Genomic DNA, 23,341 nt, shown 5'->3' with positions numbered 1-23,341 from the left:
TCTCAGATCTGAAGTGAAGCCTGTTATTGTGTATTGGTGAACGATGGTAACTATCTAGCAGTACCTTCAGCAGCAGGAACAGGGATTGGGTGGAGCACTTGTTAGTGGGAGTGCTGCCGGCCAAAGAGACATCACAGTTATTATCTAATCCATGAGATGCAGTCAACAGATCTCAGCTAGGGAGTGCAAGTTACACAGCTAAATATAGCAACCCCAACTAAAGAGATTGATCTGTTAGCACACCATGGTTCTGAAAGCTGGCGTGATGAGAGTTTGATGAATTATATTAATGAACACTGTCTGGTAAACATGCTCTTTATTATCCTCAGTATCTGAGGCAGTGATATGGTGATTGTAACATTTTTGCTTGTAAGTGTTCTGAGAACTCTGTTCCAGTTCCTGAGACACAGCATCAGGAACTCCTCCTTGTACCACATCTCCTTGACTGTCATTTAACAAGAACACCCACAGTCTAACCATGAAAAGTGAAAAACATCTGGCAGCTTAATAATCCACAACCCCCTCTGCCCATTTCACGATATTTTTTCCATTAACTGAGGATCATTTTGTTTGGTATCTTTCTCCCTCTTTCTCCTATAACTTTAATCACACTGTTCAAAAGTTCACGTGGTACTTACCTCATCCAATCTGTAGCTCTAAACTTCATGCGAGACTGTGCTTGGAAGAAACTGTAACCATACTGCTGTACTGTACACAGCTAATAATATAGACTGATCTTACTGTTATACTGTACACAGCAAACACTGAGCACTGATATTAGAGTCATAGAGTCAGAGAGGTATACAGCACGGAAACAATCCCATCAGTCCAACTCATTCATGCTGACCAATATCCTAAATTAATCTAGTCCCATTTGCCAGCACCTGGCCCATATCCCTCCAAACCCTTCCTATTCATATACCCATCCAGATGCCTATAAATGTTGTAATTGTACCAGCCTCCACCACTTCCTCTGGCAGCTCATTCCTTACACATAACAACCTCTGCACGAAAAAGTTGTCCCTTAGGTCCCTTTTAAATCTTTCCCCTCTCACACTAAGCCTATGCCCTCTAGTTCTGGACTCTCCGACCCCAGGGAAAAGACCTTGTCTATTTATCCTATTCTTGCCCCTCATAATTTTATAAACCTCTATCGGTTTATAAACTCCTCAGCCTCTATCGCTCCAGGGAAAACAGCACCAGCCTGTTCAGCCTCTCCCTGTAGCACAAATCCTCCAACCTTGGCAACATCTTTGTAGATCTTTTCTGAACCTTTTCAAGTTTCACAACGTCCTTCCGATAGCAGGGCGATCAGAATTGCACACAATGTTCCAAAAGTGGCCTAACCAATGTCCTGTACAGCCTCAACATGACAACAACGACTCCCAACTCCGATACTCAATACTCTGACCAATAAAGGAAAGCGTATCAAACGCCTTCTTCATTATCCTATCTACCTGTGACACCACTTTCAAGGAGCTATGAACCTGCACTCCAAGGTCTCTTTGTTCAGCAGCACTCCCTAGGACCTGATCATTAAGTGTATAAGTCCTGCTAAGATTTGCTTTTCCAAAATGCAGCACCTTGCATTTATCTGAATCAAACTCCATCTGCCACTCCTCGTCCCATCAGCCCATCTGATCAATATCTGATTGTACTCTAACGTAACCCTCTTCGCTGTCCACTACATCTCCAATTTTGGTGTCATCTGCAAACTTACTAATTATTCCGCCCACATTCACAACCAAATCATTTATATAAATGACAAAAAACAGTGGACCCAGCACCGATCCGTGTGGAATACCACTGGTCACAGGCCTCCAGTCTGAAAAACAACCCTCCACCACCACCCTCTGTCTTCCAACTTTGAGTCAATTCTGTATCCAAGTGGCTAGCTCTCCCTGTATTCCATGAGATCTAACCTAGCTAACCAATCCATTGTGAGGAACCTTGTTGAACGCTTTACTGAAGTCCTTATAGATCATGTCCACTGCTCTGCCCTCATCAATCCTCTTTGTTACTTCTTCAAAAAACTCAATCAAGTTTGTGAGGCATGATTTCCCACTCACAAAGCCATGCTGACTATCCCTAAGTAGTCCTTGCCTTTCCATATACTTGTAAATCCTATCCCTTAAGATTCCCTCCAACAACCTTCCCACCACTGATGTCAGGCTCACCTATATTTCCCTGGCTTTTCCTTATCACCTTTTTTAAAATGTGGCACCACATAAGCCAACTTCCAGCCTTCTGGCACCTCACCTGTGATTATCGATGATACGACTACCTCAGCAAAGGGAGGCCCAGCAATCACTTCCCTAGCTCCCCCCAGGGTTCTAGGGTACACCTGATCAGGATGCAAAAATCCATCTTTGTGCATTTTAAGTATTATTGTGAGACTGTACTGTACACTGGTATTATTGTGAGACTGTATAGTGACCTTGGACAATTTTCAAGTTTGCAGATGACACTAAACTTGGAAGGATTGTAAACTGGGAGGAGACAGTGTGGGACTCCAAAACGATATTGACAAGTTGGTGGAGTATGCAGAGTATGGTGGAGTATAGTAGATGAGGATCAATGGAAAGAAGTGTGAGGTGATGTACTTTGACCAGAAGGACATTGAGAGACAATGTAAAATAGAGGGGCAATTCTAAAGTGGGTGCATGAGCAAAGAGACCTGCGTATGTATATGCACAGATCTTTAAGGGTGGTAGAACAGATAGAGAGAACAGTAAATAAAGAGCACAGAGTTTTCGGATTTATTAACAGGAGTATAGAGTCAAGAGCAAGGAGGGGATGTTGAACTTGTACAAGCCACTTGTTAGACCTTAGCTGGAGTATTGTGTGCAAGTGTGGGTGCCACATCATAAGAAAGATGTGAACGCATTTGCGAGTGGACAGAAGCGATTTACAACAATGGTTCCTGGAATGGAGAAACGTCAGCTATGAGGATAAATTACAGACGTTAGGAGAGAAGAAGGCTGAGAGATCTGCTTTGAGGTTTTCAAAATCATGAGTGAGCTGGACAGAGAATGGAGGATGAAGCTGTTTCCCCTTGTAAAAGTAACAAGAATGAGATGGCATAGATTTAACGTGATGTGCAAATGAAACAACGGTAATGTGAGGAGAGTCTGTTTCACATTAGGGTATGGAATGCTTTGCCTGGAAATGTGGAGGCAGGTTCAACTGGGGCATTCAAGAGAGCATTGGCTGCTGACTTTGATAGAAATGGTGCACAGGGCTATGGCGAAAAGGCAGGGATTGCATCATGTAAAAGAACAAGCAATTGATATGGGCATGACAGGTTGAATGGCCTCCTGAAACACCACAATCATTTTGTTTATCTGTGAAACTGAAGCCAGCATGCACTGTCGCCTGACTTTACTGTTGGATTGTACTCAGCAAATACAGTACCCTGTCCTTACTGAGATTGTACCCAGCTAATACTGTACCCTGTCCTTACTGAGATTGTACCCAGCTAATACTGTACCCTAACCTGACTGTTGGATTGTCGCCCGTAAATACTATCCATGGCCTTACCATGAGATTGTGAACACTAAATACAGCCCACTGATATTCTTGTGAGACTGCACCCAGTACATACAGCACACTGATCCTGCTATGACACTCTATCCTGCAGATACTGAACATTGTCCTTATTTTAAGCCAGTAGATACTCAGTCAATACTGAAAACTTTACTGCCTATGGGACACCACAGGGCAGGATTCACTGATCTTCCAGTAGCACTATTCCCTACTGATATTATGTTGTGACCCTCTTTCAAGACTTAACTAACTGGGAACATGGGACTGTACATGATTGATTCTGTGCCCTAACCTTTCTGTGCAACCACAACTACTGCCACTGTAATCTTTCTGTGTATCTGTATCCAAACCATGGCATTTCTGTGTGTAGAATCCACAGTATTGAAGGGGTTAATATGAGACTGAGGTAATTATACATATTTCTGTTTCTTGTAGGTCCTGTGAAAATCATCTCATTGTCACTTTCAGGGCTGTAATCACAGTAACACAGCTTCAGTCTTCAGATTAACTTCATTTCTAACACCATGTGTAAAAATACTTCCTTTGTAGAAATCCTGAGATGCCCACGAGCCAGATTGATGAATCACACATTCTCATCCACGCTTTGAAGGATGCGAATCTCCCCAAGTTCCTGGCTGAAGATGTCCCCTTGTTTGAAAGCATTCTAGAAGATCTCTTCCCAGGACTGACTTCACCCAAAGAAGAAACTCTCTCATTGCAGGTAATGTAGAATCAGTAACCCCATCAGTCCTGGGGCTTTGCTTCAATCACACTGCCTGAAATTTCCACTTCACACACTTTAGAACCACAAAACCGCAGTATTGTTACTTGGCTTCAGTGTTCCTTCTCCTGTCCTGAAGGAATTGGCTCCCACTGGGGTTTGGGAACATTCAAATTGTTCAGGCAAATAGCCACTTGCATGTAGAGAGAAAATGCTGGAAACTCTCAGCAGGTCTGGCAGCATCCGCAGTAATTTGCTTTTAGTCACTTGCATGTATTAGGATTGTGATTGTTGGTGCATTCTGTATATCTGGATCTCTGCTGTCCTCCTCTCTCCTTTCCTGCTAGATCTGAACCCATTCTGGTGAAAGGTCACCCTGACCTGCACTGTTACTGCTGTATTTCACCACAGATGCGTCCTCAGCTGCTGAGATTTTCCAGGTTTTATACTGACGTGGAAATATATCACCATTCCTTCATTGGGTCAAAATCCTGAAATCCCCTCCTGAAGGCCATTGTGGGTCTACTTACAGCCCATGGACTGTAGCGGTTCAAGGGGGAAACTCACCCGCACCTTCTTAAGGGGCAAGTAGGGATGGGCAATAAATGCTGGTCTTACCGACAATATTCATGTACCATGATGTGTGAAATAGAAATCTCCATATCTCACCTCCACTCCATTCACCTTTTCTAATTTCTTGCATTCACTCACTTCCCTCCCCTCCTGTCACTGAATGCACCCTCTATCACCTCCAGTTCACTTGCCTCCTCTCCTTTTCCACTTTCTCTCCCTTCATCTCTAAATCTCTTCCTCCCCTCTCCTCCCCTCTATTCCTTTTCTCACCACTCCCCTCCTCTTCTATCCCCTCATCCTTCCTCCCCTCCATTCACCTCTCCTCCCCAAGTGTTTCTAAAATTCAGAATTATTCCCCAGAGGGGCCAAAATTCTGAACAATTCCCCAGTGTTGCTTTAACTGCTGGTAAAGTTGTTCCAGTTTTATTAAACTCTGTAAGCATATCCCAATTGTCCTGCATTATTATCTTAGAATGCAGGAATCCTCCTGTCATAACTCCCACATTCTGTCCTCCAAACACTGTGTCTTAACTCACGCCAACACCTTCTCAGTCCTGACCTTGCTGAGTTACGTTGATTTCTTCTATAGCCATGTTTTGATTTTAAAATTCTTATCCTTGTTTTCCACGGCCTTGCCACTCCCTGTTTGTGTAATCTCCTGCAGCCCCACAACTGTCCAAGGTCTCTGTGTTCCTCTAATTCCAGCCTCTTGTATTTTGATTTTAATTATTCAAGCATTGGTGACTCTGATATTTCAACCATACACTTCTCCCTGCCACTATCCCACTTTCCTCTTTTTAAATTACTTTTTTTGTTTTAAAATGCCACTTGTTGACCAAGCTTAAGGAGATTCCAAAGGGTTTTTACAAATATATTAAAGACAAAAGGTAGCCAGGGAGAGAATAGGGCCCCTCAAAGATCAGCAAGGCGGCTTTTGTGTGGAACCTCAGGAGATGGGGGAGATACTAAACGAATATTTTGCCTCAGTGTTTATGGTGGAAAAGGACATGACAGGTATAGAATGTAGGGAAATAAATAGTGATATCTTGAAAAATGTCCATATTACAGAGAAGGAAGTGCTCGATATCTTGAAATGCATAAAAGTGGATTAATCCCCAGGACCTGATCAAGTGTACCCTAGGGAAGCTCGGGAAGTGATTGCTGGGCCCCTTGCTGAGATATTTGTATCATTGATAGTCACAGATTAGGTGCCGGAAGACTGGAGGTTGGCTAACATGGTGACACTGTTTACGAAGGGTAGTAAGGGCAAGCCAGGGAACTATAGACCAGTGAGCCTGATGTCGGTGGTGGGCAAGTTGTTGGAGGGAATCCTGAGGGACAAGGATGTACATGTATTTGGAAAGGCAAGGACTGATTAAGGATTGTCAGCATGGCTTTGTGCATGGGAAATCATGTCTCACAAACTTGATTGAGGTTTTAAAAAAGTAACAAGGAGGATTGATGAGGCCAGAGCAGTGGATATGATCCATATGGACTTCAGTAAGGTGTTCAACAAGGTCTCCGATGGGAGACTGGTTAGCAAGGTTAGATCTCTTGGAAGTTGAAAATGTGTTGCTGGAAAAGCGCAGCAGGTCAGGCAGCATCCAAGGAACAGGAAATTCGACGTTTCGGGCATAAGCCCTTCATCAGGAAGGGCTTATGCCCCAACACCTTCTCAGTCCTGACCTTGCTGAGTTACGATGATTTCTGTCGAATTTCCTGTTCCTTGGATGCTGCCTGACCTGCTGCGCTTTTACAGCAACACATTTTCAGCTCTGATACTCCAGCATCTGCAGACCTCACTTTCTCCTCAAAGATTTTAACCTACTGCGAATCCTCTTGCAAGGATGCCTTCCTTGAAGTAGATCTCATGGAACACAAGGAGAACTAGCCATCTGGCTACAGAACTGGCTCAAAGGTAGAAGACAGAGGGTGATGGTGGAGGGTTGTTTTTCAGACTGGAGGCCTGTGACCAGTGTCACAAGGATTGGTGCTGGGTCCACTACTTTTCGTCATTTATATAAATGATTTGGATGTGAGCATAACAGGTATAGTTAGTAAGTTTGCAGATGACACCAAAATTGGAGGTGTACTGGACAGCAAAGAAGGTTACCTCAGATTACAACAGGATCTTGATCAGATGGGCCAATGGGCTAAGAAATGACAGGTGGAGTTTAATTTAGATAAATGTGAGGTGTTGCATTTTGGGAAAGCAAATCTTAGCAGGACTTATACACTTAATGGTAAGGTCCTAGGGAATGTTGCAGGTTCATAGCTCCTTGAAAGTGGAGTCGCAGGTAGATAGCATAGTGAAGAAGATGTTTAGCATGCTTTCCTTTATTGGTCAGAGTATTGAGTACAGGAGTTGGGAGGTCATGTTGTGGCTGTACAGGACATTGGTTAGGCCACTTTTGGAACATTGTGTGCAATTCTGGTCTCCTTCCTATTGGAAAGATGTTGTGAAACTTGAAAGGGTTCAGAAAAGATTTACAAGGATGTTGCCAGGGTTGGAGGATTTGAGCTACAGGGAGAGGCTGAACAGGCTGGGGCTGTTTTCCCTGGAGCATCGGAGGCTGAGGAGTGACCTTATCGAGGTTTACAAAATTATGAGGGACATGGATAGGGGAAATAGGCAGAGTCTTTTCCCTGGGGTGAGGGAGTCTAGAACCAGAGGGCATAGGTTTAGGGTGAGAGAGGGAAAGATATAAAAGAGATCTACAGGGCAACTTTTTCACTCAGAAGGTGGTATGTGTATGGAATGAGCTGCCAGAAGATGTGATGGAGGTTGGTACAATGTAAAAGGCATCTGGATGGTTATATGAATAGGAAGGGTTTGGAAGGATATGGGCCAGGTGCTGGCAGGTGGGACTAGATTGGGTTGGGATATCAGCATGGATAGGTTGGACCGAAGGGTCTATTTCTGTGCTTTCTGACTGTATGACTGTATGACTCTATTATGGTCACCTGACCTAACCGTGATGTGGCTTGCATTTTGGCACAGCTACGTTTTTGTGACCATTTCTGGTGCTGCCAAATTCCAGGTTGGAGAAATTTCCTGCTTTTGGTTCAGAGAAAATGCAATTTTTTTTGAATATTTCTTGCCTTGGCTGCTTGTGTCCTGTTGGTCATGGGAAGACTTGGTGAGATACCAACTGGATCTGGACCTCACTTTTAAAAATAGTCAGAATTGATTCCATAGCTAAATGTAGATAAAGCATTCACTCAGATTTTACAGAACACAGGACCGTGTTAAAGAATTTCATCCCCAGATAACTATTAAAAACACTAGAAATTTGACTTACTATCAAAATAAATGTGTCCCTTGTGTTGTCCCTGAAGGACTGAAACACACATTGCTATGAAGACAAAGAACTTGCATTTAAATAGTGCCTTTCAATTTCAGGATATTACAAGGTGCTTTACAGCTAAATAGTACTTTTGATTTGCAGTCCCTGTTGAAGTTTTAGGAAATACAGCAACTGAATTGCATGTAGCAATGAGCTAATATCCTGGATTAGTGGTGCTGGAAGAGCACAGCAGTTCAGGCAGCATCCAAAGTGCAGCGAATTCGACGTTTCGGGCAAAAGCCCTTCATCAGGAATGTCGATTTCGCTGCGTTTGGATGCTACCTGAACTGCTGTGCTCTTCCAGCACCATTGATCCAGAATCTGGTTTCCAGCATCTGCAGTCATTGTTTTTACCGCAATGAGCTAATAGCCAAGTAGTAGGTTTTAATGATGCTTAGCCTGTTTTAGTAATTCTGTTTGAGACATATTGGCCAGGACCCTTTGTGGAACTCAAAAAGTCTTTTTCAGAATGGTGCCATGGACCCTTAATATCCACATGAGGAAGCAGAGGAATGAAGGGTAGTGTCTCTGACAGTGCACACTTCCTCACAGCAATAGCGCACTGCAATCACAGGCCAGACTCGGGGCTCCCGTCCTGGAGGAAGTTTGCATGAATTCAGACTCAGCTTGCAATGGCACAGGAGACCTGCTGGTCAGAATGGCTTGGTGTATGAGGACTGGAGCTCGGACCAAGTGTCAGACTGATTTCATTTTGCTGTTGTATTTAGTTGGTGCAAAGCATATGCGCTGCTAAACCGACTGAAAATGTCATAACTTTTCACTGCTTCTTCAACACAAGGTGGAAATTACATCAGATGTCAGGGAGAGAGTGACCTCTCAGCACATGATGTATTGAGACAATTGCTCCATGGGTTTGTGGACTATCATTGACACTTCTGTGTTCTCTGTGAGTCAGCACAGCAATTCTGAGGACTAGAAAGAAGCAGATAATTTAGACTCAAGAATTCCTAAGCAGCTTGTTCAGCAGTATACATCCGAACATCTGCTGTGACTGCATTTAATGCTTCTGTTTTTGTCTATTTATTCCAGAAAGCCATAGCCATGGCAACTGCGGAGCTGGGATTTCAGCCCTGGCCAAGCCAAGTGGAGAAGGTCATCCAACTGTACAGCCAGATTTTGGTAATTTTTCAATTGGCTTGAAATTATTGGCTTTATCATTTGTTTATTTCATTAACTTAATTTCACTGAAGTATATTTGTACTCCAAGAAATGACCCTTTAATAGTTGCTTTATTGTTTGATGGACTGTGGGTGTCTCTGGGAAGCCCAGTATTTTTTGCCAATCCCTAATGCCATTAAATGGAGGGGCCTGCTCATCCATTTCAGAGGGTTGTTCAAATATTATGATTAATGTTAACCTGTCCACAACACAGCACAATTGGCCGTGTGGGTGGGCAGGTTGGCAGGAAGGAAGAGGGTACTGCTACCTTTGGAGGATGACCTGAGCAGATAAGGGTTCGACCCAGATAAAGAATTTGGATTAGTGGTGCTAGAAGAGCACAGCAGTTCAGGCAGCATCCGAGGAGCAGTAAAATCGACATTTCGGGCAAAAGCCCTTCATCAGGAATAAAGGCAGTGAGCCTGAAGAGTGGAGAGATAAGCTAGAGGGGGGTGGGGGTGGGGAGAGAGTAGCATAGAGTACAATAGGTGAGTGGGGGAGGGGATGAAGGTGATAGGTCAGGGAGGAAAGGGTGGAGTGGATAGGTGGAAAAGGAGATAGGCAGGTAGGACAAGTCATGGGGACAGTGCTGAGCTGGAAGTTTGGAACTAGGGTGAGGTGGGGGAAGGGGGAATGAGGAAACGGTCAAAGTCCACATTGATGCCCTGGGGTTGAAGTGTTCCGAGGCGGAAGATGAGGCATTCTTCCTCCAGGCATCTGGTGGTGAGGGAGCGGCGGTGAAGGAGGCCCATGACCTCCATGTCCTTGGCAGAGTGGGAGGGGGAGTTGAAATGTTGGGCCACGGGGCGGTGTGGTTGATTGGTGCGGGTGTCCCGGAGATGTTCCCTAAAGCGCTCTGCTAGGAGGCGCCCAGTCTCCCCAATGTACAGGAGACCGCATCGGGAGCAACGGATATAATAAATGATATTGGTGGATGTGCAGGTAAAACTTTGATGGATGTGGAAGGCTCCTTTAGGGCCTTGGATGGAGGTGAGGGAGGAGGTGTGGGCACAGGTTTTAGAGTTCTTGCGGTGGCAGGGGAAAGTGCCAGGAGGGGAGGGTGGGTTGTAGGGGGGCGTGGACCTGACCAGGTAGTCACAGAGGGAACAGATAAAGAATTTCCCTAGCAGCAGACTCCAGGACAAGGAAATAAAATACAAATGTTATCAGTGAAATCAAAAAGCACACAAACGGTAGCATAGGTCAAGAACATTCTTCCAGAGAAGGCTGTAGATTCCAGAGGGACAATTAGACCTTTGAAGATCATAATCCTTGATAAAAACATACTCAGCAGATCAGACAGCATCTTGTGGACAGAACATCTTCCCTCGGCAGCTTTTTATTGGGTAAGTTAAAGTCACCATAGTCCTACCAGACCATCGGGTTGCTCTTTTTATTGAGCGGGATACCTGTCGGTGGGGCTTAACCTGAGGGTTACTGTGACGCAGGTGAGGGAGAGTGCTTCAGCATAACCTCAGCCTGTGTGGGAATTGAACCTGCATTGTTGGTGTCACTCTACATCGCAAACCAGCCATCGAGCCAACTGAACGAACCAACCCTCTATCTGTCAGTGGAGTATGGAATAAATGGTGTGAAGATCTGTCATGATCTAACTGAATGATAGAGCAACGCCTAGGGGCTGAATGGCCATCTGTTCCAATATTCTCAAACAGAGCACTTCAAGTTTTAAATCTGAATTTTTTTAAAAAGCTGACATATATCCATTTGGTTTTTAATATAGTAACTGCAGGCTGTCAGTGGTGATAGATCCTGTTCAGTGTCACAATGAAGTTATATTGCTTATATCTTCATAGCAGAGTCAGGTCCTTTGCAAATTTAGAACCTGTCAGCTATCTAACTTGTTTGACAAAACTTTGTTACAGATGTGGCATACAGGACTTGAAAATTGGGTACTTTTCCTGGTCCTGAAATAGCTAGGTGCATCTAAACTTCATTTTTCTCTGCAAAAGTCGGAAAGAAATATTCAGGCAAAATTTGTACTGAATTATATTTTGACATATTTGTTTGTGCTGTACTTGTCCAGGATTGTTTGATGGGACAATGTGAAATATTCAACCTTACCAATATATAAATTAGGAACAGGAATGAGGAGAGGTTGTGCCTATACTCACGAAAATCTACAAGAATGAAGAAGACTTTATTGAAACATACAAGATTCTCAGGTGATTTGACAGAGGAGATAGGGAAAGGTTGCTGCATCTTGCAAAAGAGTCTTGGTCAGGAGTGTATAATCTCAGAGTAAGGGATTATATATTAAAGACAGATGAGGAGGAATTTCCTGTCAAGGGCTAGTGAATCTGTGGAATTCCTTACCACAACAGGCTGTCGAAGCTGGGTCATTAAGATAGTCAAGGCTGACAGAGATTTTTAATCAATAAGGGAAGCAAGTATAATGGGAAAGGATTATCAGATCAGCCGCGATCAGCTCGAAGGTCAGAGCAGATGGGCTGAATGGCCTACTTCTGCTCCTGCTTCTTGTGGTCTTATAGAATGGGCCATTCATTCTCTTGCCTTTGACATGTGATCATCGTGACCAATCTAATTGTAACATCAAATCCACTTTCCTGTCTGCCCCCTCCCTTGTTAATTGAGAATTTAAAAGAATCTTCTCACAGTCCTTAAATTGTTACATTGCAGAAGGAGGCCATTCTGCCCGATGTGTCTTCAGCATCTCTCTCAGTATTTTGATTTATTGCTAGTCTTTTCCCCATATTCCTGTACATTGTTTCCAGGTAAATAATCATCTAACACCCCTTTGAACACCTCAGTTGAACCAGGCTCAATTCCTGCTCCTAGTTGTTACATTCCTCTGATTCGCACTTTATCACACTGATTTTATTGTTCCGGACTCTTTCTGTCCCCCACTCAGTTGCTTGGATGGATGGTTCACAATGCAGAGCAATGCCAACAGGATGGGTTCAATTCCCACACCAGCTGAGGTTACCATGTGGATCCTGCCTTCTCAACCTCACCCATCACCTGATGCATGGTGACTCTCACTGGCAGTCATCTCTCTCTAATGAGAGAGCAACCCAGGTCCTCTGGGTCTATGCCAGCTTTATCTTTTACCTTTATAATATCCTGGGGAGACCTGTTTGGGTGATCATGGAAATCATTTTCCCTCTTGTGGGAGAATCTCAAACTAGGAGTCATAATCTAAAAATAAGGGAGTGTCCATTTAAAACAGGGATGAGGGAACATTTTATCACTCAGAGGATTGAGAGTCTTTGGAATTCCCTTCATAGAATTATAGAGTCTTTGGTCCATCAAGCCTATGCCACAATCTCCACTAGTTCCACTTCCCTGCAGTAGGCCCATATCTTGAATATCCATAGCCCATGGATTTCCTCAAAAGCCAATGGATGCAGGATCTTTAAATATTTATAAGGTAGAGAAAAATAGAATCTCGATTACCAAGAGGATGAAGGATTGCCAGGTTAAAATTAGATCAGCCATGGTCGAATACTGGAGAAGACTCGATGGGTCAAAATGTCTAATTCTGCTGCTACACCTAATGAGCTTATGGTTCTTTCTGCTTCACAGACTGAATGTTCCTGCTGTATTGTTCATACACAAAGCTGTCACTTCGCACCTTGGCACCAATTATAACTGAGTACACGAGCGCAAATGCTCACACACATACGTCCTGGTTGAAAAACCAATCAGAAGTCTGTCTCTAGGCAAAACAGCCTGAACATATAACCGTGGAGCCAAGATATCTCGCATCTTCTCCCACTGCTTGAATAAAACAACATTATAGGTGTAACTCACAATCAGTTCCAGTCACGTGATTTTAAAAACTGCCACATTTTCTTTGACAGTCCCTTGGTTTAAATCAGAAACTTTTGTAGTTCACAGTCCAAACCTAAAAGTGGTCTTTATGGTATTTCAAACTCAGTGACTAGAATCTGTGCTGAGGCTCACATTGTTTGTCAAATACACAGATAGGTAGGCATGTAGTACAGATGGGATGTAAAAATCGCAAAGAGACATTGATATTTAGAGTAGACCAAAGTATCAAAGAGGATTTGGATGTTGGATTCCAAGTAGAATAGAGCAAACAGTTCAGAATGATGATCAGCCTGGGAAAATGGGAGGTTCCAAAGAACATTGGGGCGAAAATGAAAACACATGAAAACCCAGTGATCAGGCATAACAAGTCTTCCCGATGATTAACGAAATGTTAAAACTGAGAGCTAGAGTGCAAGATTAGGCTTTTTCCACAAGGCAACCTCTCTAGCACGGGCTAAATGGTAACAACCAGAAGAGTCGGCCTCAGCTGAATATAGCTTTTCTGATTTTTGTGGCATCAGTTGATGCATGGCTTCACATACTTGCAGTTGGCAGATATGACTCTCCATTTCAGCGGTCATCTGTCTCTATTTAAATTGCATTTTGGTATCTCTGCTGTCTGCAACCCAGGTTGTGCAAGTCAGTTTCAGTGAATTTCTCTTGGAGAGTAAGCATATCATTTGGAGAGCTATCCTACGCCCATGGATAAGGTCTCCTTGGAGTGGGAGTGGGTACGTTGTATTATCTGGGTCAGGAGCCTGTGGGGCTGTATTCATAAGAGGTAAATGAAGGAATTTTCATGTCTCGAATTTCCATGTCTTGAATTTGTGAGGATTTTCTTTAAAAACACAGATATCAATAAACACACAGTTTTCTATTGCATAGCATGGCCCCTGAAGTGTTTCCATGGTGAATAGTGGTTTGGCATGTAGCTGAGAAATATGGATGCAAGGGCATGCAAGGGGTGGGAGCTACCTGGATGTTTTTGATTTCATTGTCTTTTTGTAAGTTGGATTCAAAGCATTAACTCTTGTTTCTCTCTCCAGACATGCTGCCAGATCTGTTGAGTCTCTCCAACATTTGTTGTGGTTCTGTTCGCTGAGCTGGAAGTTTTTGCTGCAAACGTTTCGTTCCCTGGCTAGGGAACATCATCAGTGCTATTGGAGCCTCCTGTGAAGCGCTGCTTTGATGTTTCTTCCGGTATTTATAGTGGTTTGTTCTTGCCGCTTCCGGGTGTCAGTTTCAGCTGTAGTAGTTTGTATGTGGGGTCCAGGTCGATGTGTCTGTTGATGGATGTTCTTGCCGCTTCCGGGTGTCAGTTTCAGCTGTAGTGGTTTGTATATGGGGTCCAGGTCTATGTGTCTGTTAATGGAGTTTGTGGATGAATGCCATGCCTCTAGGAATTCCCTGGCTGTTCTCTGTCTGGCTTGTCCTATGATGGTAGTGTTTTCCCAGTCAAATTCATGTTCCTGGTTGTCTGAGTGTATGGCTACTAGGGATAGCTGGTCGTGTCGTTTAGTGGCTAGCTGATGTTCATGGATGCGGATTGTTAGCTGTCTTCCTGTTTGTCCTTTTTAGTGTTTTGTGCAGTCCTTGCATGGTATTTTGTAAACTACGTTAGTTTGGCTCGTGCTGGCTATTGGGTCCTTTGTTCTAGTGAGTTGTTGTCTGAGTGTGGAAGTTGGCTTGTGTGCTGTTATGAGTCCTAAGGGTCGCAGTAGTCTGGCTGTCAGTTCTGAGACGCTCCTGACGTATGGTAGTGTGGCTAGTCCTTTTGGTTGTGGCATGTCCTCGTTCCGTGGTCTATCTCTTAGGCATCTGGTGATAAAGTTGCGTGGGTATCCGTTTTTGGCGAATACCTTGTATAGGTCTTCCTCTTCCTCTTTTCGCAGTTCTGGTGTACTGCAGTGTGTTGTGGCTCTTTTGAATAGTGTCCTGATGCAGCTTCGTTTGTGTGTGTTGGGGTGGTTGCTTTCATAGTTTAGGACTTGGTCTGTGTGTGTTGGTTTCCTGTGTACCCTTGTGGTGAATTCTCCGTTGGGTGTTCTCTCTACTAACACGTCTAGGAATGGGAGTTGGCTATCCTTTTCCTCTTCTCTCGTGAATCGTATTCCTGTGAGTGTGGCGTTGATGATTCGGTGTGTTTTTTCTATTTCTGTGTTTTTGATGATTACAAAGGTGTCATCAACATATCTGATCCAGAGTTTGGGTTGGATTTGTGGTAGGGCTGTATGTTCTAACCTTTGCATAACTGCCTCTGCTATGAGTCCCGAGATTGGTGATCCCATGGGTGTTCCGTTGATTTGTTCGTATATCTGATTGTTGAATGTAAAGTGTGTGGTGAGGCACAGGTCTAGTAGTTTAAGTATGCCGTCCTTGTTGATAGGTTCGGCCTCCTGTGTTCTGTTATGTATGTCCAGTAGGTTGGTTATTGTTTCTCTGGCTAGGGTTTTGTCAATTGATGTGAACAGTGCCGTCACGTCGAATGATACCATGGTTTCTTCTTTGTCTATGTGTGTCTTCCTGATGATGTCCAAGAATTCCTGTGTTGATTGTATGGAGTGTTTGGATCCGCTGACTAGGTGTTTCAGTTTTTGTTGTAGTTCTTTGGCCAGTTTGTATGCTGGTGTCCCTGGTAGTGATACTATGGGTCTGAGTGGGATGTCTGGTTTGTGTACTTTGGGTAGTCCGTAGAATCTGGGGGTGTTGTTGCTTTCAGGTTTCATTCTTTGCTGGTCCGCTTTGGTTATCTGTCCATTTTTTTGTAGATTCCTTAGTGTGTTGATTATTCTGTTGGTGAGTTGTGGTGTGGGGTCCGAATCCTTCATTTGGTAGGTGTTGGTGTCTGCGAGTAGTTGTTGTGCTTTATTGATGTAGTCTGATTTATCTAAGATGACCGTCATTCTGCCTTTATCTGCCAGTAGTATGATTATGTTCTTGTCATTTTTCAGTGCTTTCAGTGCTTCCCTCTCCTTGGTGTTGAGGTTATGTGTATGTCGTTTTCTTATCATCATCATAAGCAACTTTATCACCAGATGCCTAAGAGATAGACCACAGAACGAGGACATGCCACAACCAAAAGGACTAGCCACACTACCATACGTCAGGAGCGTCTCAGAACTGACAGCCAGACTACTGCGACCCTTAGGACTCATAACAGCACACAAACCAACTTCCACACTCAGACAACAACTCACTAGAACAAAGGACCCAATAGCCAGCACGAGCCAAACTAACGTAGTTTACAAAATACCATGCAAGGACTGCACAAAACACTATATAGGACAAACAGGAAGACAGCTAACAATCCGCATCCATGAACATCAGCTAGCCACTAAACGACACGACCAGCTATCCCTAGTAGCCATACACTCAGACAACCAGGAACATGAATTTGACTGGGAAAACACTACCATCATAGGACAAGCCAGACAGAGAACAGCCAGGGAATTCCTAGAGGCATGGCATTCATCCACAAACTCCATTAACAGACACATAGACCTGGACCCCATATACAAACCACTGCAGCTGAAACTGACACCCGGAAACGGCAAGAACATCCATCAACAGACACATCGACCTGGACCCCACATACAAACTACTACAGCTGAAACTGATACCCGGAAGCGGCAAGAACAAACCGCTATAAACACCAGAAGAAACATCAAAGCAGTGCTTCACAGGAGGCTCCAATAGCACTGATGATGTTCCCTAGCCAGGGAACGAAACGTTTGCAGCAAAAACTTCCAGCTCGGCGAACAGAATCACAACAACGGACACTCGAGCTACAAATCTTCAACCAGACTCTCCAACATTTGCTATGCTTGTTTCTGAATTCCAGTTCCTGTAGTATTTTGCCTGGCGCTGGTGCAGAGACAGGTCTTGTGCCCAGGACAGCTGCAGCTCACAGGCTCTATTCTGGAGTCCCCCAGCTTAATTCCCACGGTACCCTACCATCCCAGAATGAGAAACAGATATCGTAGACCAGGTTCTTGGGTTGTACTTGTGGTCGCTGGGAAATGTCACATCTCTGTGCTCCCATCTGGGAATGAACACTGAGAACTATGAGGGAGAAGAGGTTTTGCTACTGCTATTCAAATCCTTGGCTAGCCCTCACCTTCGAAAACACAGATTGAGTTTGGAAAGCGTGCAGTGGAAATTTACCAGAAAGTTACCAGGATGAGAGTCTCAGGAATGATTGGATAAACTAGGTTTATATTGCCTAAACAGTAAGGAGAGCTATACATGTCTTCAAGTAAATCTCACTTAGAAAGTGCAATGGGTGCTTGTTGAAGTCTGAGGTGGCTCAGTGTTTGCTGGTAAAGGGGAAGAGGTCTGGAGCCAGGTAGATGAATGCAGTTTTTTTTCACAAGATGTATGTGCTGCTGCCATGTCATTGGATTATTAGTCCAGGAATAAAACTACAGTTAGCATTTAAAATACAGATCAGTACAATCTCATTGAGGGGCTTGATGGCCAACTCCTGTTCTTATCTTCCAAACCCAGCTTCTCTGGTCTCACAATAGAACTGAACTCTAACCCTCAATACTGTCCAGTCAGATACTTCAGTCTACTAACTCTGGTTGGCTGTGCCTATTGGCACCATGCTTGTGCCCTTATCAACTTCCATTACCCCTCAGCAAGTCCATCTCTGTGAAACTCTTAATCCTATTCCACACATGAAAGGTAAAATATCTTCACTTGAGTTTGATATTCCAGTCTGAGATTATCTTTAATTTCAGATGTCTCCAGAAAGGGACGAGACACTGGAGCACACAGCACTACGATCTTATACCATCCCGAAGGTTTAACAGAACATCTCCATCTCTGTGCAGGTGCACCCTGGAGTGATGCTGGTAGGCCCCTCATGTGGAGGAAAGACAACAGCCAGAAATATCCTACAGAAAGCCTTGATCATTTTACCGAGCATTGCTGCAGACACTGACAGCACATCATACTTGGTGAGATTCTTTTTTAAGATTTCGATCAGAGGATGTGGGTGTCACTGGCTGGGCCTGTCCTGAGCTGCTCCTTGAGAAGGTGGTAATGAGCTGTCTTCTCGCACTGCTGCTGTCCATGTGCGACAGGGACAGCTTACAATGCCCCGAGGGAGGGAATCAACTCAGAGAAATAAGTTAGATAAGGTGCTAATTAAAGTCAATCAAATTCATTATGAATCTCCACAAATTATCTTCTGATATAGCAAGACATAAAGTGGATATAAAAGCTTTTAATTTGAAGATTTAGTCCTTCAGTGTGATACATTTCTACAGGGAGAGGTTGGACAAGCCAGGACATTTTTCTTTAGAGCATCGGAAACTGAGGGGGGGCCCTGTACAGATATATAAGATCATGAGAGGCATGGATAGGGTGAATGCACTCAGTCTTTTTCTCAGGGCTGCGGAATTGAGGATGAGAAGGCCTCAGTTTAAAGTTAGAGGGAAAAGAATAAAAGGGAACCTGTGGGGCAATCATTTTACACGGAGGTGGTGTACAAACATGGAATGAGTTGCCAGGAGAAATGGTTCAGGCATGAATATTAAAAAGATTTACAAGTCACTTGGTCAAATACATATACAGGGGAAGCTGAGAAGGATATGGGCCAAGTGTTGGGTTAGCATGGACAGATATTTTGGTCGGCACGAACCAGTTTGGACCAGAGTGCCTATCTCCATGTTGGAGGACTCAAGATGGAAAAAACCTCCCAGAACAATACTGTCAGAGGGTCAGTGCAGAGGGAGTGCCACACTGTCAGTGGGTCAGTGCCAAGGGAGTGCCACACTGTCAGAGGGTCAGTACTGAGGAAGTGCCACACTGTCAGAGGGTCAGTGCTGAGGGATTGCTGCACTGTCAGAAGGTCAGTACTGAGGGAGTGCCACACTGTCAGAGGGTCAGTGCTGAGGGATTGCTGCACTGTCAGAAGGTCAGTGCCGAGGAAGCGCCACACTGTTGGAGGGTCAGTGCAGAGGGAGTGCCACACTGTCAGAGGGTCAGTAGTGAGGGAGTGCCGCACTGTCAGAGGGTCAGTACTGAGGGAGTGCTGCACTGTTAGAGGGTCAGTGCTGAGGGTGTGCTGCATTGTCAGAGAGTCAGCGCAGAGGGAGTGCCGCATTGTCAGAGGGTCAGTGCTGAGGGTGTGCTGCATTGTCAGAGGGTCAGCGCAGAGGGAGTGCTGTACTGTCAGAGGGTCAGTACTGAGGGAGTTCCACACTGTCAGAGTGTCAGTGCTGAGGGTGTGCTGCATTGTCAGAAGGTCAGCGCAGAGGGAGGGTCAGTGCTAAGGGTGTGCTGCATTGTCAGAGAGTCAGCGCAGAGGGAGTGCCGCATTGTCAGAGGGTCAGTGCTGAGGATGTGCTGCATTGTCAGAGGGTCAGCGCAGAGGGAGTGCTGTACTGTCAGAGGGTCAGTACTGAGGGAGTTCCACACTGTCAGAGGGTCAGTGCTGAGGGTGTGCTGCATTGTCAGAAGGTCAGCGCAGAGGGAGGGTCAGTGCTGAGGGTGTGCTGCATTGTCAGAGGGTCAGTGCTGAGGGAGTGCCGCACTGTCAGAGGGTCAGTATTGAGGAAGTTCCACACTGTCAGAGGGTCAGTACTGAGGGAGTGCCGCACTGTCAGAGGGTCAGTACTGAGGGAGTGCCGCACTGTCAGAGGGTCAGCGCAGAGGGAATGCTGCACTGTTAGAGGGTCAGTACTGAGGGAGTTCCACACTGTCAGAGGGTCAGTGCTGAGGGTGTGCTGCATTGTCAGAAGGTCAGCGCTGAGGGTGTGCCGCACTGTCAGAGGGTCAGTGCTGAGGGTGTGCTGCATTGTCAGAGGGTCAGAGCTGAGGGAGTGCCGCACTGTCAGAGGGTCAGTACTGAGGGAGTGCCACGCTGTCAGAGGGTCAGTGCAGAGGGAGTGCCGCACTGTCGGAGTGTCAGTACTGAGGGATTGCTGCACTGTCAGAGGGTCAGTGCTGAGGGAGTTCCACACTGTCAGAGGGTCAGTGCTGAGGGAGTGCCGCACTGTCAGAGGGTCAGTACTGAGGGATTGCTGCACTGTCAGAGGGTCAGTTCTGAGGGAGTGCCGCACTGTCAGAGGGTCAGTGCTGAGGGAGTGGCGCACTGTCGGAGGGTCAGTGCTGAGGAAATGCCACACTGTTGGATGTTCAGTACTGAGGGAGTGCTGCACTGTCAGAGGGTCAATGCTGAGGGAGGGCAATACTGTCAGAGGATCTCAAATGAGGGAGTGCCACTCTGTCAGAGGGTCAGTGCTGAGGGAGTGAAACATTGTCAGAGGGTCAATGCTGAGCAAGTGCCGTACTGTAGGAGGGTCAGTACTGAGGAAGTGCTGCACTGTTGGAGGGACAGTACTGAGGGAGTGCATCACTATCGGAGGGTCAGTGCTGTGGTACTGCCATACTGTCAGAGGCGTCAGTGCTGAGGGAGTGCTGCACCGTTGGAGGGTCAGTGCCGAGGGAGTGTCACAGTGTCAAAGGGTCAGTACTGAGGGAGTGCCACGCTGTCAGAGGCTCAGTGCCAAGGGAGTGCCACACTGTCAGAGTGTCAGTACTGAAGGATTGCCGCACTGTCAGAGGGTCAGTACTGAGGGAGTGCCGCACTGTCAGAGGGTCAGTACTGAGGGAGTGCTGCACTGTCAGAGGGTCAGTGCAGAGGGAGTGCTGCACTGTCAGAGGCGTCAGTGCGGAGGTAGTGCCGCACTGTCAGAGGGTCAGTGCAGAGGGAGTGCCACACTGTCAGTGGGTCAGTGCTGAGGGAGTGCCACACTGTCAGAGGGTCAGTACTGAGGGAGTGCCACACTGTCAGAGGGTCAGTGCTGAGGGATTGCCGCACTGTCAGAAGGTCAGTACTGAGGGAGTGCCACACTGTCAGAGGGTCAGTGCTGAGGGATTGCTGCACTGTCAGAAGGTCAGTGCCGAGGAAGCGCCACACTGTTGGAGAGTCAGTGCAGAGGGAGTGCCACACTGTCAGAGGGTCAGTAGTGAGGGAGTGCCGCACTGTCAGAGGGTCAGTACTGAGGGAGTGCTGCACTGTTAGAGGGTCAGTGCTGAGGGTGTGCTGCATTGTCAGAGAGTCAGCGCAGAGGGAGTGCCGCACTGTCAGAGGGTCAGTGCTGAGGGTATGCTGCATTGTCAGAGGGTCAGCGCAGAGGGAGCGCTGTACTGTCAGAGGGTCAGCGCAGAGGGAGTGCTATACTGTCAGAGGGTCAGTACTGAGGGAGTTCCACACTGTCAGAGGGTCAGTGCTGAGGGTGTGCTGCGTTGTCAGAAGGTCAGCGCAGAGGGAGTGCCTCACTGTCAGAGGGTCAGTGCTGAGGGTGTGCTGCATTGTCACAGGGTCAGTGCTGATGGAGTGCCGCACTGTCAGAGGGTCAGTATTGAGGAAGTGCCACGCTGTCAGAGGGTCAGCGCAGAGGGAATGCTGCACTGTCAGAGGGTCAGTACTGAGGGAGTTCCACACTGTCAGAGGGTCAGTGCTGAGGGTGTGCTGCATTGTCAGAAGGTCAGCGCAGAGGGAGTGCCACACTGTCAGAGGGTCAGTGCTGAGGGTGTGCTGCATTGTCAGAGGGTCAGTGCTGAGGGAGTGCCGCACTGTCAGAGGGTCAGTACTGAGGGAGTGCCACGCTGTCAGAGGGTCAGTGCAGAGGGAGTGCCACACTGTCGGAGTGTCAGCACTGAGGGATTGCTGCATTGTCAGAGGGTCAGTGCTGAGGGAGTTCCACACTGTCAGAGGGTCAGTACTGATGGAGTGCCACGCTGTCAGAGGGTCAGTGCTGAGGGAGTGCCGCACTGTCAGAGGGTCAGTTCTGAGGGAGTGCCGCACTGTCAGAGGGTCAGTGCTGAGGGAGTGGCGCACTGTCGGAGGGTCAGTGCTGAGGAAATGCCACACTGTTGGATGTTCAGTACTGAGGGAGTGCTGCACTGTCAGAGGGTCAATGCTGAGGGAGTGCTATACTGTCAGAGGATCTCAGTTGAGGGAGTGCCACTCTGTCAGAGGGTCAGTGCTGAGGGAGTGAAACATTGTCAGAGGGTCAATGCTGAGCAAGTGCCGTACTGTAGGAGGGTCAGTACTGAGGAAGTGCTGCACTGTTGGAGGGACAGTACTGAGGGAGTGCATCACTATCGGAGGGTCAGTGCTGTGGTACTGCCATACTGTCAGAGGCGTCAGTACTGAAGGATTGCCGCATTGTCAGAGGGTCAGTACTGAGGGAGTGCCGCACTGTCAGAGGGTCAGTGCAGAGGGAGTGCTGCACTGTCAGAGGCGTCAGTGCGGAGGTAGTGCCGCACTGTCAGAGGGTCAGTGCAGAGGGAGCGCCACACTGTCAGTGGGTCAGTGCTGAGGGAGTGCCACACTGTCAGAGGGTCAGTACTGAGGGAGTGCCACACTGTCAGAGGGTCAGTGCTGAGGGATTGCCGCACTGTCAGAAGGTCAGTACTGAGGGAGTGCCACACTGTCAGAGGGTCAGTGCTGAGGGATTGCTGCACTGTCAGAAGGTCAGTGCCGAGGAAGCGCCACACTGTTGGAGAGTCAGTGCAGAGGGAGTGCCACACTGTCAGAGGGTCAGTAGTGAGGGAGTGCCGCACTGTCAGAGGGTCAGTACTGAGGGAGTGCTGCACTGTTAGAGGGTCAGTGCTGAGGGTGTGCTGCATTGTCAGAGAGTCAGCGCAGAGGGAGTGCCGCACTGTCAGAGGGTCAGTGCTGAGGGTGTGCTGCATTGTCAGAGGGTCAGTGCTGAGGGAGTGCCGCACTGTCAGAGGGTCAGTATTGAGGAAGTTCCACACTGTCAGAGGGTCAGTACTGAGGGAGTGCCACGCTGTCAGAGGGTCAGCGCAGAGGGAGTGCTGCACTGTCAGAGGGTCAGTACTGAGGGAGTTCCACACTGTCAGAGGGTCAGTGCTAAGGGTGTGCTGCATTGTCAGAAGGTCAGTGCAGAGGGAGTGCCGCACTGTCAGAGGGTCAGTGCTGAGGGTGTGCCGCACTGTCAGAGGGTCAGTACTGAGGGAGTGCCACGCTGTCAGAGGGTCAGTGCAGAGTGAGTGCCACACTGTCGGAGTGTCAGTACTGAGGGATTGCTGCACTGTCAGAGGGTCAGTGCTGAGGGAGTGCCGCACTGTCAGAGGGTCAGTACTGAGGGATTGCTGCACTGTCAGAGGGTCAGTTCTG

The 23,341-nt window shown here is 46.6% G+C and overlaps 1 protein-coding gene across 1 annotated transcript in view; it reads left to right on the top strand.

The window, feature by feature from the left end:
• The window catches only part of LOC132832876 (dynein axonemal heavy chain 6-like), a 670,564-nt gene that overhangs the window by 230,019 nt on the left and 417,204 nt on the right, over positions 1-23,341 (top strand). The window contains exons 31-33 of the mRNA XM_060851082.1: positions 4,096-4,267; positions 9,238-9,327; positions 18,015-18,140. Of these exons, the coding sequence (XP_060707065.1) occupies positions 4,096-4,267; positions 9,238-9,327; positions 18,015-18,140 (388 nt within the window). The remainder of the gene's footprint in view (positions 1-4,095; positions 4,268-9,237; positions 9,328-18,014; positions 18,141-23,341) is intronic.

This window comes from Hemiscyllium ocellatum, chromosome 3 (genome assembly GCF_020745735.1).
Source record: "Hemiscyllium ocellatum isolate sHemOce1 chromosome 3, sHemOce1.pat.X.cur, whole genome shotgun sequence".
NCBI lineage: Eukaryota > Metazoa > Chordata > Chondrichthyes > Orectolobiformes > Hemiscylliidae > Hemiscyllium > Hemiscyllium ocellatum.
The sequence above is the reverse complement of the archived record's forward strand: the minus strand, read 5'-3'. Positions and strand labels throughout refer to the sequence as shown.